This window comes from Petromyzon marinus, chromosome 4 (assembly GCF_048934315.1).
Source record: "Petromyzon marinus isolate PM22_M1 ecotype Great Lakes invasive population chromosome 4, UKy_Petmar_22M1.pri1.0, whole genome shotgun sequence".
In the NCBI taxonomy this organism is placed as follows: domain Eukaryota; kingdom Metazoa; phylum Chordata; class Hyperoartia; order Petromyzontiformes; family Petromyzontidae; genus Petromyzon; species Petromyzon marinus.
The window spans coordinates 22,583,070-22,600,803 of record NC_133670.1 but is presented as its reverse complement, the minus strand read 5'-3'; the positions used below and the strand labels follow the sequence as shown (position 1 = coordinate 22,600,803).

Below are 17,734 nucleotides of genomic sequence, written 5' to 3'. Positions count from 1 at the left end.
TATGCACTGCTGTAGTGATAGCAAGTACCACCACAGTCAGTATGCACTGCTGTAGTGATAGCAGGTGCCACCACAGTATGCACTGCTGTAGTGATAGCAGGTAAACCACAGTCGGCATGCACTGCTGTAGTGATAGCAGGTACCACCACAGTCGGTATGCACTACTGTAGTCAAAGCAAGTACCACCACAGTCAGTATGCACTGCTATAGTGATAGCAGGTGCCACCACAGTATGCACTGCTATAGTGATAGCAGGTACCACCACAGTCAGTGTGCAATGCTTTAGTCAAAGCCGGTACTACCAGTCAGTATGCACTGCTATAGTGATAGCAGGTAGCACCACAGTCAGTACGCACTGCTGGAATCATAACAGGTAACCACCACAATCAGTATGCACTGCTATAATCATAGCAGGTTTCACCACCGTATGCACTGCTGTAATCATAGCAGGTACCACCACAGTCAGTATTCACTGCTGTAATCAAACCTTTTACATCAACTTTTTACCCTCCACTTTCTATAACTTTTGGGACTTCTGAAAGCCTCTTATAATTTTGTCCGTGGATAAATGGACAAAAGGCCCAAAGGGCTTTCACAATTGCTTTGTATCTGTGTCTGTTTGTAAGATTTTTCACAGTAGTTTTGAAATATATCTTTTGCCCGGACAATGCCGGGTACTTCCCGCTAGTGTTATATAAATGTTTAATACAACATATTCATTACATTAACATGGAATTTGATTGCAGAAAAGTTAAACTACTTTGGACAGTAAAAACGGAACTACATTTCAGGCTTTAGTATGCCCATGCACAGCAACTACATGAATTAATTTGCTATTGAGTTAGAGGTCTTCAAAGGAACTGGTTCTTTTATGCCTATCGCTATCTTAATATAGATGTAATTCTGTATGATGCCCATTTGCTCTAAGGAATTTTCTCCTTCCACCTCTGTTCATATTTTTTTGAATTATTTTTTCACACACGAGTCTTTTTATACTACATATTTTTGTTTACCTTTGTGATACAAACACAACCATATGCAGTGACTAAAAATGTCGTCTGTATTGAAAATATATAAATTAACACTTTAATGTGCTGTTACATTGTATGCAATGTTCAAAGTCGGTATTAAATTCAAATATACCTACCACAGAAAATCTGCTGCATTCATTTTAACTTTCACTAAGATTCATAAATAAAATGTAAATGTATATTATTCACAGTAAAAACCAAAGTCTTTGGCAGAGAGTTAATCGTTTAATCTGTATGTGCCAGGGAACGCAACGAGCCACCATAGCATGCACCATTTGCCTCAAGCACACTGTGCAGTCCGTATGACTCATGCACTGTGAAGAGCTTGCTCAGAAAAAATGGTGCCAAATCCCAATCAAACGCGAGTCCTTCAGGTCAGAGCTAAAAGTGTCGCGTTGACTTTGAACACCTGCACAAGTGTGTATGTGTAGGGGTGCAGTGATAAGCACACTGCGCTCTGAACCCAGTTACAAGGGTTCAATTTGGGGGGGGGGTCTAAAGATGCTGATTCATTGACAAATATTGAGTCATAAACTTAATGATACCTGCATAGAAATGCATGTGATAAGGTAATTTCCAATTTATTCCAATTTATGCTGTTATTTAAGCTAATAGGGTGAAAAAAAAAACTGCACAACCAGAACACAACTAAGAAATTAAATGAAGGATAGTGAATATTAGACAATTGATCAAATCACCATCTATATCAATTCCCAGAGCAAAGGAAATATGTCTTGGGCCTCACCTCGGCCAACTGGGGCTAAATTAATACCTGATACAATGTGTAAACAAACACTGGGGGAGATAAACAGTCCAGGTATAGTACTGGTCGCACCACCTTCTGGTATGCGATTCCAGCCTTATTATGTGCTCAGGGATATAATTTATTCCTATGATTGAAAACAAAAAAAGAGACCGTGTGTGTGTATATGTTTACGGGGAAATTGTGAACAGTTTCAAAAACGTAACTCGGAATGTAATTACTGATGATACACTGCAGTGGCTCTTAATATATAAACTCGGTTTGATGATCCCTAGATCAACTCTGTGTAAAATTAGTACACTGGCCAATATGTCAATACATGCAGCAGGGAGACTAATGTGGCCAGGCATACAAAGGCCCACTAACCCCTTTGGAGTGACGCACCAATTTCACGTGCATCATAAAAGCACTCACTCCAACTGTCAATTTACGACAAAATGAGATTTTATCTTTGTTAAACTTTAAGTAAATCAGTTATGTGCATATTTAGTTTAAATCGAATTACGAGTGCAAAAGAGTGTTTGAATGTGTGTGTGTACATGCTAAGTACGTGAGTGCATGGTGGTGTGTGCGTCCACATACATACTAATCTGCCATTTGTGACATATTGCACTGCTACCAATTTAATGTTTGGGCTACTTTCAACTAAGGTGGCTATTATTTCATATAAAACTGCCAACTTTTAAAATTTAATTTCGTAAGTTGTTTATTCCTTTTTAGATTATTTGACAACCAGTATTGGTGTCCTAACATAACCTTTGACAGCATTGTGCAAGAGACTTGGGGATCTGAAGCAGACTGCCTTCTGTCGGGGAAGTGCCATTCTGCAAGTGATAATGTGGACGAGTATGAGAATAGTAACGTGAAACATGGGCGAGCGGCAGACTGGGGGGGGGCTGATGCCCAAGTTGTTTTACACAGCCTTCAAAAATTAAAGACTCTGTCTTCAAATCCTAGGTGAGAGAGGCAGAAATAAGCTTGACACTAAAGATTCAGGGCTCCCATGTGCTGCGAGTTACACTGCCTACCTCTGGATACCAATTATCCTCAAGTTTATGTTTGCACCTGATCAATACACAGCTCTGTAACCAGAGGTAAACAGAGAAATCACTCTAGGGCGGTACGAGCATCATTAACTGTCAGTGGAATGACCTGTGGTAGGTATTGCAGCGCAGGAGGCACGACTATTGGACAATACAACCATGAAACAACTTGTGTGCAACACACCAGTGGCAACAGGATTGCAAAAATAGCAAATTAAAGAATGACCTTGTGCTGGTGAGAGATGGGCAATATTTGTGAACATATGTTCAATATAACACTTGCTCGAATGCTTTATCATTGTTGCATGGGTAAAAGTGGTGACAGGTTGAGTTGGAATCTGGCTTGTTCACAGTATGCAGTTTATCTCAATATAAGAGGAAGATTTGCAATTAGCCTGGGGGTGAGTTTTAACCTCTCAATGCAGGGCATCCAATGTTGTAGTTTGCATTTATTTTGCCTCCGATGTTCAATGTTTCAATGTTGAATGAGCCGTGTGCTTACAAGATGACACGTTCAAGGTCACTTGATAAATTAAATAGGAAAGTACAGAAACATGATACTGCAACCAGTTGGAGATTCACATGGTGGGAGGTTATCAGCATAAGCATGTGAACATCATATAACCATACAAATGTAGCATCAGATGTAGTGAAGCGATAAGGAAGTAGCTACTAAATGCCCCATCAACGTGAAAAGGGGCACAGTGCTAAGCAGCTGTACATCAATGATTGGAACAATCAACATCAAACAGTATTTGGTATAAGCAGAGATGATCAAAATATAAGTAATAAATGTATAAATGACAGGTGTATAATCTGTGTGAATGTGTGGATATTTGAGTGTCCGGGAACAGTAGGTGTATGCATGCAGCCGAGTCTTGTTTGTGAATTATGTTCAATATTCACTACCTGAAGAGTGTGCAAAAATACCCAAGTGTTGTGTGTACATGCAAGTGTGTACTGTAAGAGGAGAATGTGCTCGTACATGCGAGTATTCGCAGTCTTGTGAAGCATCAAAGTGGTGCCCTTGGGTCCAAGAACCGCGTGCTCCAAGCCAAAGTGTGTGGCGACACGGTGCGCCAACAGCCGGTGATAAGATGTCATTGGGGACAGCGAGTGTATATTCGCACTGCACGCATTCAATACACAACAGCAGCAACATGAATTTATATGTGAGTTCGCTGGTTAAACTGCAGCCATCCCTTATGAGGTTTCATTTTAGTAATTGATGGGTAGAGATGCTGACAGTGGGGCATCATTACAGCATGGTTCCCAATGACTGGAACGAAAAATGAGCTTCAGTGAATCAATTTGGTATTTGCAAGTGTCATATATCTGTGCAAATATATTCAATTGAAATCCATATTCAGTTGGTAACCAGTTCAAGTGTTTAACAAGGGCAAAATCCAAGATGCTAATTATGGAAGTCGTTTTGATATGTAAAGCTGATATAACACAAAACAAACATGGCACAAATTTATACAAACGCCAACGCATGGACATTCAAAAGATAGGACCGAAAAACAAAACTCACAAATTCAGCCATATATGAACCTACGCATGTGGCAATGACACAATTGATAAAAATGTGTAGACCAAAATAACTGTGACTTGGCACGCAATTCGGCTTAAATTGTGATCACGCTGACACGCTCACCTCCATAACAAGCAATCACACATCGTTTAGGCGTTCCAGTAGTCTATTACTCCTCGTTGTGAAAACCCATTCCATTACGCTGTCAGCGAGTCGGGGCCAGTTTAGTAAAACACATTACAGGCACATTCAACAGGCCAGCACACGAAACCTCTAAGATGACCAACAGTGAATTTGTATCACAGCACAACCATATATTAAATTAAAAAACCAAGTAGCGAAAGGGAAACAATAACGCACCTGCTGTCTTTTATGAACTCCAAAATATCTTGCTCCATCTTCAGCAGAAACATTCTGTCTCTACAGAGCATCATCATGGGGCAACAATGGGTTACATGAGGAATCTTGAAACCAAAACGTGCCTTTTGTGACAACCTAACAAAGGCTGCCATTGGTGCAGCGCGATACCACAGGAACTCAACGACAAAGAGACTCGCGGTCATTGGGATAAAGTGATGTGCAACAAATTGACATTCTCACAGGGGCACCAACACAATAATAGAGGGGCACAAAGTTCAGCCACGTGTGGCAATTCTTGTGTTACTTATACACAGAAGCAAATACGCTGCAACCTGTCTTATAGACTGTTAGAGCAAGCTCTGTGAGCATCTATTCAGAATAACATAACAAGGGATTAGTGTGGCCAGCACCACTAAGCTGATGGTCCAGGCAATTTTTTTCTGCGTGCATATGCAGGAGTCAAACCGAGGTTGCACATATCATTGTACACTAATCATTGTTCCCACATTGCCCACACAGGCATACCTGGGGTTATTCTTTAAGATGTCGGTCAGAAACTCTGCCACATCAACTCCTGTAGAATCCTTCAGCTCCAGAACAGGTTCTGTTGAAACAATTTAGAGGCTTGTTAATGTAATTGTACATTGTTCTTGCTTTGAACAGTGGAATTTATATTGTAACATATTACACACAGACCTGGGAAAAATGCACATAGTGCACACTAGTAGCTGGTGATTCCTGCAGGAGTCATATTTGAATCGTGGGTGATTTACGTAGGAATTTGGCAATGTTCACGGTAAAATAGCCATTCACTTTCATGGTGTTTTGAGAGGGGTAAAGGTGCCACCTAGTGCTAGTAATTGGAATTGCTACTAGCATTGCATTCACTGAAATTAAAAAGGAGAAATTCTAGGCTGTCAAAGAATTCCCATTCATTTCAATAGTAATTCTTGCAAATGAACGGACTCTTTAACATAGAATTTCAGGCTTCGTTAATGATGTTAAAATCACTGTCGAGCATGTCTTTATGACACTACAGGGACATCACTGACATCAGTTCCATGATGCCAAAAACAATACAAATGTACAAACATCACAGAAGCACTATTGACAGCACAATTGACAATAATTTAAGTACGTTGTCTTCGAAAAAGAATCCATAAACTCACGTAGGACAACCAAGACACAGCCTAGGTACATATCAGAAGGATTAGCATTAATTGTTTTGGGATTCGATCTTCGGATTGTCATCTGCTAAACACAGCTTTAACGAGGCAGCTTGCCAAAGACAACATTTGCATGGCAAGGCAGACAGAAATTACAAACAAAATGAGGTCACCGTTAGTTATTGCCACACTGCAACAGGTACTCCTTTCCAGTTAAGTTAACCTGTGGGTGGCTCTAACATAGATTCAAAATATGTTTACAGGTGTGCATGATCATGTATGGACATGCACAAAGCAAAGCTTTTTACAGTTTTGCAAGTGAACATTGAGGAATATCCACCTCACCTTTAACCAGTTTGGCTTTAGGGATCAATCCAGGACAAGGGAGGAGTCCAGAAGGCACAGTGATGTTGGTGGAGGGACAGGGGGTTCCAGAGGTTTCAGGATTCCCAGCATCCGGTGCTCTTCCTGCTTTGTTCTTGCTCTTGCTTTTCTTCTTGGTCGACTCTTTGCTGCCCTCTGCTGCTGGAGGTTTGCCCTTCTGAGTTGCATCCTTTGAAACGAAATCTTTTAGTCTCCATGAGCGACACAACATCCACGAAAATCCAAACGTTTACTACTGTGTCAAGCAAACAATGCAAGAAGTCAAGCATGAAGGTGGCTATGTAACTGTATTAAGGGTCAAAGGATACAAATTATACATTTTAACACGTAAAAAGATGCAGTCTTGAACGCATTTACAGGTTAGATTGCTATTCACCAGTTGGATTGCAGTTTTCGGTATTAAAAAAATCCGAGTTTGAGTGAAACAATTGACATCAGGGCACACGTGTCGTGTTTCCGGACTCCGTCACATCACGAGTGGTTATGGGAAAAGCCCAGCTCAAAGCAGGTAAAATGGTTCGACGAGGAGGCCCTTGAGCCCACTTGGGAAACTACGCTGTCAAAATGGGCCTGCTGCAAAACCAGACAGCTCCAGCCTGAATCTCTGAGCTGGCTTTGTTCCAGAACAATTACAAGTGGTCATCAAAACAAGAAATGAGAGACACGGTTGTAAGCTGCTTTACCTGCATGGGTATGACCTGCGGCACATGTCCTGCTCCCTCTGGGGTCTTCTCGACAACTGGCCCACGTGGCTTGGCCTGCCGCACGAGCAATTAAATAGACGAGTTACTGGGTGTACACTGTTGCCATTATGCAAATGACCGAATCACTCAAGAACACAAAACTGTTCTGCCTCCGCAATGTTCGAAAACTGCCAGGAGAATAGTCTAAAGCCTGCCATCTGGATGGTGTGTTGTTGAAAGGTTGTGTCTTGAGATATCAGTGGGTATTTAACAAATGAAAAAATAACTGAGGTATTTAACTTCCTGCTCTGCAAAACAAATGTTTATTTTTCCACGTGCAGTATTTTTTTTTCAGAACACGCAAGGCGTCAGTTTAACACGTAGGCTTTCGCGACCAATATTATTCATAATAAAGATTTTTAGGTTAGATAGCGTAAATATAAATGTCATAACCCTCCTTTTCCTTATGACGACCGCTTGTGTTGCAATCGAAACGTCGTAGTTTTTTGTTATTTTCTTTGAACCGAAAGACCCCAAAAAAATGAATTCCTGCAGTCACGAAAGCTTTAAGTCAAGATTTAGTACTTATTTTTTATGAAGCTAGGAGAGGTGCCAGGCTGAATTGATAGTTGGCCGAGATTTGAACTTGACACCACCTAATCGTGAGTGAAGCTTTTTTTTAAATATTACCACTGCCCAAATCCAGTGGGTTACACACAAGAAAACGTCAGGCACCAAGAGCAACGTACCTTTGATTTCTTTTTCTTCTTGGATGAGGTTTCTGTTGGGCCATTGACAGCCGGAGTGAGGTTGGAAGCTAGGGGGTTGGTGGGGACCTGCAACGCTTTGGCAGTGGGGCTATCTGCACCCCCTGGTGTAGTAAGCAGGGTGGGGTGGGCACTCGGAGCCTCAGCAGAAGCCACGTTAGCAACCCCACAACAGTCAGGAGTGGCACCTTCCTCCACTTGCTGTTTTGTGAAACGAGGAGCCTACAAACAACAATTGACAGTTTTAAGGACGTGAATGAAAACTCATGGCTTTTAAAAATGATGACTAAATTGTGGAATATTTTAAAATAAGGGATTAATGTGGTAACATGCCATAACATAGCCTATTTAAACAAATGATGACATCATGGGGTTTTTAAAATTAATTTCATGGAAGACACTTTTATGATTTCCTCGAAGAAAAATAGGTTATTGCATAAACAAGTAAACAGTCAACCCAAGCAGGATTCATTGGTCAGTATGCTTACCTCCAGTGTCTCTTTCCAAGTGGTAGTTCTCTAATATATTTAGAAAGCAGTCACTGCGAGTTTGTTTAACCAAATGGGAGTCACATGAGGGTATGAATAATTTGGGAAGAAAAAAAGATGCTTACATCTTCTACATCTGGTTTCTCTGGGACACCAAATTCGACCAAATTGGTTTGCAATGATCACGGTCCCAGCTTACCTTGGATCGCTTTTTCTTTTTCTTCTTCGATTTCCCACTCTACGTAAGCAAGAGACAAAGCCAGTTATTTGCATCCGAACAATTTTAAACATCACAAAGTGTTCATTAACAAACAAACAAAACACCTGCGTCCAAAAGAAGCAGCCTCAATTTGGAACGGCAGTCCTAATGCCAAAATAACAATCCTTTAGTTTAACGTTAAGTCACGTGCATTAGGGAAGGCCTCCCGGAGATGTGCTATGATGAGGGATGCTTGGCATGGTAATCCAGATGGCTTTTGCCGACCAGACTATCTTGGAAAGTGACAGCACAAAGCCAAACAGAATCAGTCGGAGATATGCAACCCTCTTATTTTAAATGCAGTTGTTTTCATATTCTTTCTGCAAAGGCAAAAGCATTGTTTTTGTAAGAATAAATGTTGAATTGTAACGGTGTCAAATAAATGTATCATGTATTATACCTTTGTGATATCTTTTTGGGTTTTTTTTGTAAGTAAAATGTTATTTTACGCTCAGAATGAAACAAATGTTTGAAAATAATCCCAGAATCATGAATTTTGGACATTTGACTCGAAAATTATGCTGGATAAATTATTTCAACGTTTATTCACCAATGAGTTACGTTTTTTTTGGCGATATGTCTTAGGCAGAGCAAAGCACCTTTGTGCTATTTTTAGACATAATTCATAGCACAGACCGCTTCATCTTGACAGGGAAGTCTTAGGAAGAAGCAATGAGAGACAGCTCCCAATATATTATCAATTGGCCTATTTTACCCAACTCTTATATATGGTGTGTTTTTATCATGTGCAGGATAACATGGTTTCCCCTCATATGTGGGCAATCCAAACTGGGTGTGGTTTATCTAAGTTTACTGCAAATAAATATATACAGTAATTTACTACTATATTTACCTAAGAATGTCAGTGTGTAACGTGCGTGACGTCACTTCACGTGGACCAGTCCCCCTCATTAACAATCATGAACAGGTTACATCCTCCACATGGACCCCCCCCTCATTAATAACCATGCGCAGGTGACGTCACTCCACATCGAATAGCCCCCCATATTAATTATCATTAAGACGTGACGTCTTCCAAATGGACACCCCCCCCTTCATTAATATTAATTAGCAGGTGACATCACTCCACATGGGGGGGGGGCGAGGCACCTCCTCCCCCCTCCTCAGCGTCAACTTACAACCCTCACTACAAAGGTCGAACCCTCAAGTCACGCGATCTTCGTAACGCTACTGAGACATAGAAGTAAAAAGGACGTCATGATGAACAAGGGATTATAACCTTAAAACGAAATAAGTCTGTGTCACCGCAGCCTTACAAAATGCGCACAAATGGATGCAATATCACGTCATCGTCTGATTTTCACTTGCAAGTTTCAGATTTACTGCAATCTATCCGTCCTTGGACGGGAAAAATGCTAGTAGGGGAGGTTTGTATGACTTAATAGGCTGCACTGAGAAAATCAAGCTGCTTCAAATGAAAAACATTTTACCACAAGTGGTAACCTGAACCTAAGGAAAATGGGCATTCACTTATTCACACTGCAGAGGGGTGGCACTTGGCAAATAATAAAAAAAAATGCAGATAGCCAGAGTGGTCAATCTAATATGCGTAAAATAAAACCCAAGTGTTAAAGCATCTACAGATAAATGTGAATCACAAATTGAATTTGCCAACTGACTCCTCATGGACGGATAAACACAAACAATGCATTAATATTCCAAGTGACTCCTCTTAATCATGAAAAGGTGACATGGAATAAATGTTTGTGCTTGTGGTAAACACTGCCAGATGAATCCTATCTGCAAATAAATACAGATAATAGGATTAATTTACTGCATAACCTCTAATTAGTTAAGAAATCAGAATGTATATATTGTGCGATTGGTGACAAATTCCACGACTTGTTACCCATAAAAAGGTTTCAGGAAATAGGAAAGGTACATCATCCGTGCATAACAGGAATTTTAGATTGTAGACCACAGATAATTAGATTCAAGAACAGGGTGAAAAATAATAGCGGCACAGTACTTTGATTTAAGGCTTCAAAGTCCCACAAAGAAAATTGGAATGTTTCAGCTCCGTTCGATATTTATCTATAGTTATATAATCACAAGCACATGGTTATGCATGTGCTTGTCAGATATTAGATGGTAATATTAAATTGCCTAGGATTGTCTTCTCTATAAATAAAAGATGTACGGAGAAAATCGTTTTGGTTTAAAAAGCAGAACTCATAAAAGTACAAAAGTCGAAGATATATGATCGCATGGATAGTTAATGAATACATTTAGAATCTAAAACAGTTCTAATATATCGCTCTTTAGAGTCATTAAATAGTAAACTGCATAGTTTGTACAAAACCGTACTTTTAAGTGTGAAAGTATAGTGCATTACAAATCATGGGCCGTCAAAAAAGCAAACATGACTGTTGTAAATGTGAAGAGACTTGAGCAACAAACATCATTCAGATGTGCACATCATAAACCAGATTATCCAGTTATGGATGGGCAACGTTTCTCATACTTTGTCAAATTTAATTGTGAGTTGTTCTCTTTAGTTGCATGCCAACCATAGTGTGTATTTAAGAGGCTGAGACAGTACTGAAACATCTGATTTATACAATCAGCAATGCAAATGAAACAAAAAGTGAAATATTAAAAACATGGCATATGTGCCATGCATGGGGGGTGGGCTGACAATAAATCTTGTAACACACCACACAAATAGTACTCATGTAAACATTCCTGCAATAAGCAATGAATTATGTTACCAATTTGGGAAATGTCAATTTGGTAATGTTTTATAACTCAAGAGTAACCAGTAACTGGTCATAAAAATGCAACTCACAGATCTTGTCAAAATTATTGAAAATAACTCTTTACACACTTTACTACCAGTGCAGTGCATATTACAAATTATTCTAGAGTGAGCAGCTTAAACTGCATCCAATCACTTCAAAGAATACCGTAATTGCTTGCACAGGATGATATGGTCAGATCCCAAAACAAAATTGCTCTCACTGTTGGGACCTGAGTGTCATCCACTTTGACCGGCTAAGTTTTAAATCTTTATTTTTGAATCCTACACTTATTACATTTGGTGGTCGATTTCAAGAGATGCGACCTCCTTCAAATTATAATGCAATCTTTATTTTATGTCTGCTTATGAATGTACAAGTCCACGTAAAAGTCGAGTTTTCTCCAGGATATTGCTTCCCCCCAATGTTCCGTTTGGAATTGATAAAAGCTACCATACTGCCTCTACTTGACTACTGTGACATCGTGTATAAATCAGCCCCAAGTACTGTACTGAAGAAGCTTGATTCCATCTATCACTCGGCCTTAAGATTTGCATTGAACTGCCCATATAGGACTCACCACTGTGATCTCTACATTGGGTCAAACTTAACATCTCTTAATGTTCGACGGCTTGTGCACCAGATCTTATTTATTCACGATGTACTTACAAAAAATTCCGCAGACTACCTACTGGATCTCCTCTCTGTTTCAAAGAACAAATTTGACCTCAGGTCTTCGCTCATTTACCAGCTTCACATTCCCTATTGCCGTACAAAAACTGGAGGAAGGGCCTTTACTATTGATGCCCCCAGGGTCTGGAATGCTATTGCCAATAAACTGCAACTTGAATCACTACCTATGAGATCTTCACTCAAAACTGCTCTAGAGGAGTTGTACAACCCTAGCTGCCACTGCTATTCAGTGGCCTAAAATATGGCTCTAGATTTTGGTGTTATAATTTATTTATGTAGTTTATTGTTAAAAATTCGGTCACAGTTCCTATGATCACTGTTACATTGCATTAATAGCTTTTGTTTTGGTGATTTCGAAAAGTTTTTTTGGTTTTGGCCATGTTTTTGTTTATTGTAGTACGGAGTTAGACTGATGGCCTAAATCTTAGTTGTCTTGTGGTTGTTATTGTTGTTGTTTGACTTGCATGCCACTGGGATTTTTGCAAACAGCGTTGGTGTACGGTGCTTTATCTGGAATATTTTTGCTGTGTTTTTCCATGGATTTTCTGTTTGCACAGTCACATAATCACTAAGATGTTTTCTTGTTCATGTTTTTTTGTTTGTTGTGGTTGCACCCGATTCAAGAGCCGAAGGGCTCACAGGGCTATACCAAATAAATGAACTATATGGTTGCATTAGAAGATTAGATGCGGTATAAATCCAAATTGTGTTGTGTTGTAATGCTCGAAACTGGAAATAGATCAGTATATGCCAAAACCACACTTAACTTAAACATCCAGAATGTGTTTGGTACGAGGCTCTTAACAATTATATCTTATTTTCAATAACAGACCAAAACTGTGCATAGGACGTGGCCTCAGTTGGCTGTGTTGAATACAATTTTAAGGCAAGCTGTTATAACCATATGCTTTTACAGAACCCAAGTAGCACGCTTCTGTGTTTTTCTATTTATAACGACACAATATGAATATGGGCCTCTGTGAACTTGTTTTTGCCTTTGTTTAAGGGCAATTATGCAAGGTGCTTGGATGTTTAAGAGGTTGCTAAGCATGTGATTAAGGACTCTCTTTTTAAATATGTATGGCTTGTTTTCGTGCAGACCTAAAACCTGCGAGACAAATGTATATTTTTTTTATTTTATGGTGCTTAGAAGATGTGCATTTACAAAGGCCCATAATATATAGCCTACATGTGCTTGTTCAGTGAATTTGTTTTCCTTGTCCATGGCATGACATCAAAATTGCTGTATGGTGGGGCTGGATTGCTCAATACCACTGTGCCTTCAATTACACGTTAAACTCACATGCAATATTTCTCCAGTGTAGAGATAAGCATGCTTGGAACATGGACAAAACGCTCTTAAGAGTAAACAAGAGTTTTAGCACTTACAATTGTTATGGAATTGGCAAATCGGTGGAGCATTTTATTTGGTAACAGGCATTTTTATACTGAATGGTAATAGCAAGGGAACAAACGGAGAGGAAGTGCGATAGATTGCTTCATTCATTAGTGCTGATGGCTGTGACATTGAAAATGGAAGAGAACCTGGCTTCATATCTCCTGGCTTCATTAAGTCCCTATTAGAAACAATATACCACCCAGTCCTGTTGTATTATCTTCTGAAGCTGAGGAAAACAATATAATGAAGCACAAACATGTAATCAAGACAACGTATTACAGCTAACTGTTCTCAGCAATTGTTTTAATGTAAAAGAAAGGAAATAAAAAAAAACTATTCCAAAGCAACACCATCCTATTTAATGTGACGATCAGCCACAATGACTGGGTTCAAGCAAGGCAACCGCCTTCTCATCACACAAGTTCAGTTCTGATTATGAATCGGACAGCTGTACTGACAGTAATAAGACAGATTCTGTATTTGGCTTCACTTTTTACCTCATTAACTTGCGCCGCTGTGGATTCTGGGATGGGCTCCTTGTACCCAGTCTTTTCTGCAGTAGAGTCATCATCATCACCGCCTTCCGACGCAATACTGCCCTTTTCTGCTTCAACTGGGCTAGATGCTTCCTCGGATGGACTACTTGACCCCTCCGGCGAGCTAGTAGGCCTTTCAGAATGATCACTCAGCATTCCCGTCAGGTTATCTGGCTCCTCAAGAATGACGCTGGCCTCCACGGATGGCATATCTGGCTGCAGAGAGGGGCAGGAGGCCTCCATGATAAATGTGACAGACTCCTCCAGCAGGGTTGTTGAATCCAAACTGACTGGAGCTTCCGTACTGGGTGTTATCTTGTCTGGCATGGTCTCCGATGGACTCCCTTGCATGGTTCATTCGAGCCTGCTTACAAGAGGGTAGACAAAAAAATAATACACGTGTTTTTTTTTTACATAAAGCCAACAATGGTGCATTCCGAGTAAAATTTGAGTCAGAAATCCTGGCCTGACACACACACACACAGAGGTACCATTTCCAGCGTGGGAACTATGAAGACAAATGCATCCCTTGTAATGTTCCATCGCATAGATTGCCTCGATAGCCTTTACAAAAGACAAGTGCAAATGTTTTATTTTTTACCTACGTGACTTTACCGAATAGAACCAAAGAGTAGAAGTGCAAATGCATTGACAACTACGGATGTAAAAGTGCCTCTTAACTTGTAATCAGGAATTTTCTCAGTTAAAATGGAATCTCTATAAAATGCCACAGCACTCAACTGAGGACAGATCAAGCCATTCGGCAATTGCATGGGTTCTGGAACATTAGTGACGCCTTGGTCGGTTTCTTTCTGAACTAATTGGGAACATTTTATACTCATATTTAGATTAAAAAATAATTCTCAAGAAACAGGCTGTAAATGTTAACTCCTGCCAGAGAAAACTGTAAAAAAATGCTATTATAATAAAATGTAATGTTCCCTTTTATATATTTGTACCGTAACGTTATAGCATAGGTTCATAACTGGTATGGCATATTTACAGTATTTCGTTTCATTATTTTAGGGCAGTGTTACTTCAATTGTACTCTAATCTGGCCCTGGATTTTGGTGACTTTTTTGCAATAAGCGGCTTTTTTCCCTATTCATTAAAAATGTTGAAAACTAAAAAAAAAATCAACTACAGTACAATTTCACCAATTTGAATGGAGATTTGTCGCCATTAGTTGCTCCACACAAACTTTTCAAGCAATTGTTTGACATAACCAGTGAGAAGCAGCTTTGTCCATGCATAGAACACTTTTCACAAGTAGATAGTAATATTTAGTGAGTTCTGAAACAATCTATACTGTACCCAACATGGATTGCAAAAGGTCTAAAGCTATAATTCAATGTGGACACAAGCCCAATCTTGAACCTAAAAAGCTGAAATTGCCTTCAAGTTTGTCCCAATGGCCAAATGAAACCACCTCAAAGCTTCAATAAAATGAATGCTACAATCATGCAAAACAAATGTTGGCAGCAGAAATAACCAATCTCTCTTCATTACTGCTAATATGACTATGATTAATCTTTCTTGTATAGTGAATTTGTAATTCTACCAAGAACTAGGTCAATCCCTTTATCTTCTTTGCATGGCAAAAATGACAAAACATAAAAACAGGGTTCTCAAAACAGGGATTCAGGGTCACATGTAAATATTCCAGTGTTGAGTTATTTAAATGTTTATGTAGTACAAACGCTTTTAAAACGTCATCAAGATTCATAATTGTTATAAATAGGATTTAGCCGTTAATGTGATGTATAGAATAATTGTACAACGTTGAGAGATGATATTTACATGGATAAAATGAAATTCTTATCAAATTATTAATTTTCCAGTGTGATTTGCCAGTTTCTCTAAATAGTAAAATTACCTCAATATATATACAAATGGGACACAATTTAAAGGATCTAAAATTAAGTTTAAATACAGTTCATTCGAGCAAAATATGTAAACATTTTTGTCAATAACACTGCCTTAAATTCTAAGCAACTTTTTTGGGCTATGAAGGGCTGCTGCCCTATGGCAGTAGGAAGAGTTGGTGGACCATCAACATTCGAGGACACACGGGGCTGAATTAAAGCAGGGCACAAGGATGCAGCGCCCCAACAATGAGGAAATGTGCGGTGCACACGGGAGCTAAGGGCCCAATGGACAATCACTGGACTGTTGGGAGACCTATAAGACTGGAGGACAAGGGAACTTGGACTCTCAAAAGTCTCAAAAGCATGGGATGGACCCACAGGACAAGTGAGAGCACTGGATAGGATAAAGGTATTTAGGTAACCCATGTGACTTGGGCACCAATTGACAAGGGACTGGCGCATCCATGGTGTAAGGGACTCACGGAACTGGGAACCAAGACAACACGAGGAGACGGGGAACCTATGACAATGGGAAAAAAAACAGGGGACAGAATGACTTGAAGGGCATTCCACAGTTCTCAGGCACCAAGGGGACTGCAAATTAAAAGAGAGTGGGGGCTCACATTGCAACACTGTAACATGCGAGACTCGGGTACGTGAAGCTGAGTAACTCAGAACTTTAAGCAACTCGCAGGGTATGTGAAATATAGGGGGGCCCATTTGACTACGATTGCAGGGGGAGAAAGTGGATTCCGCAGGTACTCGCTGGGCTTCTAAACGACCGGGGTACTTACGGCACTTGTAGCTCTAGAAGACAGATGTGTCCTGTAACACTGGGGTTCCAGAGAACGTGGATCATAAGAGCATCTGGGTTCTCGGGGACAGTCGTCCCAGATGATCAGCGGGGTTACAGAAGGACAGATCCTGCTACAGGACTATGATTATGGGAGACAGGAACCCCTCCGACGGACTGCCTGGGGTAGTGGATCTAGAGAGCAAGGGGGGAGTGTGTGTATGTGGAGACCCCCACGAGTCTCGCTGCTTGCCCTCTTCGTTGGTGCCGACACGCGACGCGGACAGGCCTCGGCCTAAGCAGCGCCGCGCAGGGGCCTACGGAGGCGCCGCGCGCCGGCTCCCCCACACCCCCACGATCACAAACCTCACCTCCCTTCCCTCCCCTCCCTTCCACAACAAGCAGCGGAGATACAAACCGACGAACTGAGCGAAACCCAACGTCCGGCACGCAACAACAACAACAAAATAAGACGAGCGAGCGAGCGAGTTACGCACAGGGCGGCACGCGACGCAGAGCACGCTGTGTGGCCGCGTCGCATCCACCACGTTGCTGGCCGCGCCGCCTCCGTCTCTGCCGCCATGAGCCGCCGGTTCCGCACGGTGGAGTCTCCTCCTCCTCCCTCCCTCCTCCTCCTCTCTTCTCCTTCTCTCTCTCCTCCTTCTCCTCTCTCTCCTCCTTCTCTCTCCTCCTCCTCCTCTCCACCACCACCAACACGGCCCGCGTCCAAAAGTGCCGGCCCACGATGGATGTAGCCCTCCCCCCCCACCCCCAACGGACTGGGGAATGAGAAACTTGGCGGTTGTTTGGGTGGAGGGAGCAGAAGGGAGATGGGGTGGGGGATGAAAAATCAACAACTTCGTTGTTGTTGTTGATGATTGTGGCGGTGGGGGTGGTTGTTGTATAATTTTAGAGGTGGTTGGGGAGGTGGTTGGGGAGGTCGTGACGTCACGTGCGGCGAGGAAACTCCCTCGGCCCCGCCCCTCGGCTCCGCCGCCCAGCCCCGCCCCCCCCCCGCCGCTGGTGACGCCGCCACGTGGCGCCCACATTCAAAAGCCGAGGGCCGGATCCACACCCCATTCATTCATTTCAAGTTTACGTGTTTTTTGTTGTTGTTGTACAGTGTAATCTTCCCTCGTCGTCGCTTGAAGTAATTCCAAGCTCCTTTTTGGGACCCATGCGCTTAACCTGCAATAATGCGAGTTTAT

General features: G+C 41.2%; 1 protein-coding gene across 3 annotated transcripts in view; it reads right to left on the bottom strand.

Annotated features, from left to right (window-relative positions):
- Nucleotides 1–17,463, bottom strand: part of LOC116938113 (uncharacterized) — a 66,163-nt gene extending 48,700 nt beyond the window's left edge. For all 3 annotated transcript variants that reach the window (XM_032945290.2, XM_032945291.2, XM_032945292.2), the window contains exons 1-9: nt 17,024–17,463; nt 13,827–14,229; nt 8,419–8,457; nt 7,714–7,953; nt 6,965–7,039; nt 6,243–6,450; nt 5,257–5,335; nt 4,732–4,791; nt 3,823–3,966 (exon numbers count right to left, since the gene is read on the bottom strand). In XM_032945290.2, the coding sequence (XP_032801181.2) occupies nt 3,823–3,966; nt 4,732–4,791; nt 5,257–5,335; nt 6,243–6,450; nt 6,965–7,039; nt 7,714–7,953; nt 8,419–8,457; nt 13,827–14,216 (1,235 nt within the window). In that variant the 5' untranslated portion in view covers nt 14,217–14,229; nt 17,024–17,463. The remainder of the gene's footprint in view (nt 1–3,822; nt 3,967–4,731; nt 4,792–5,256; nt 5,336–6,242; nt 6,451–6,964; nt 7,040–7,713; nt 7,954–8,418; nt 8,458–13,826; nt 14,230–17,023) is intronic.
- Between the last annotated feature and the right edge of the window lie 271 nt (nt 17,464–17,734).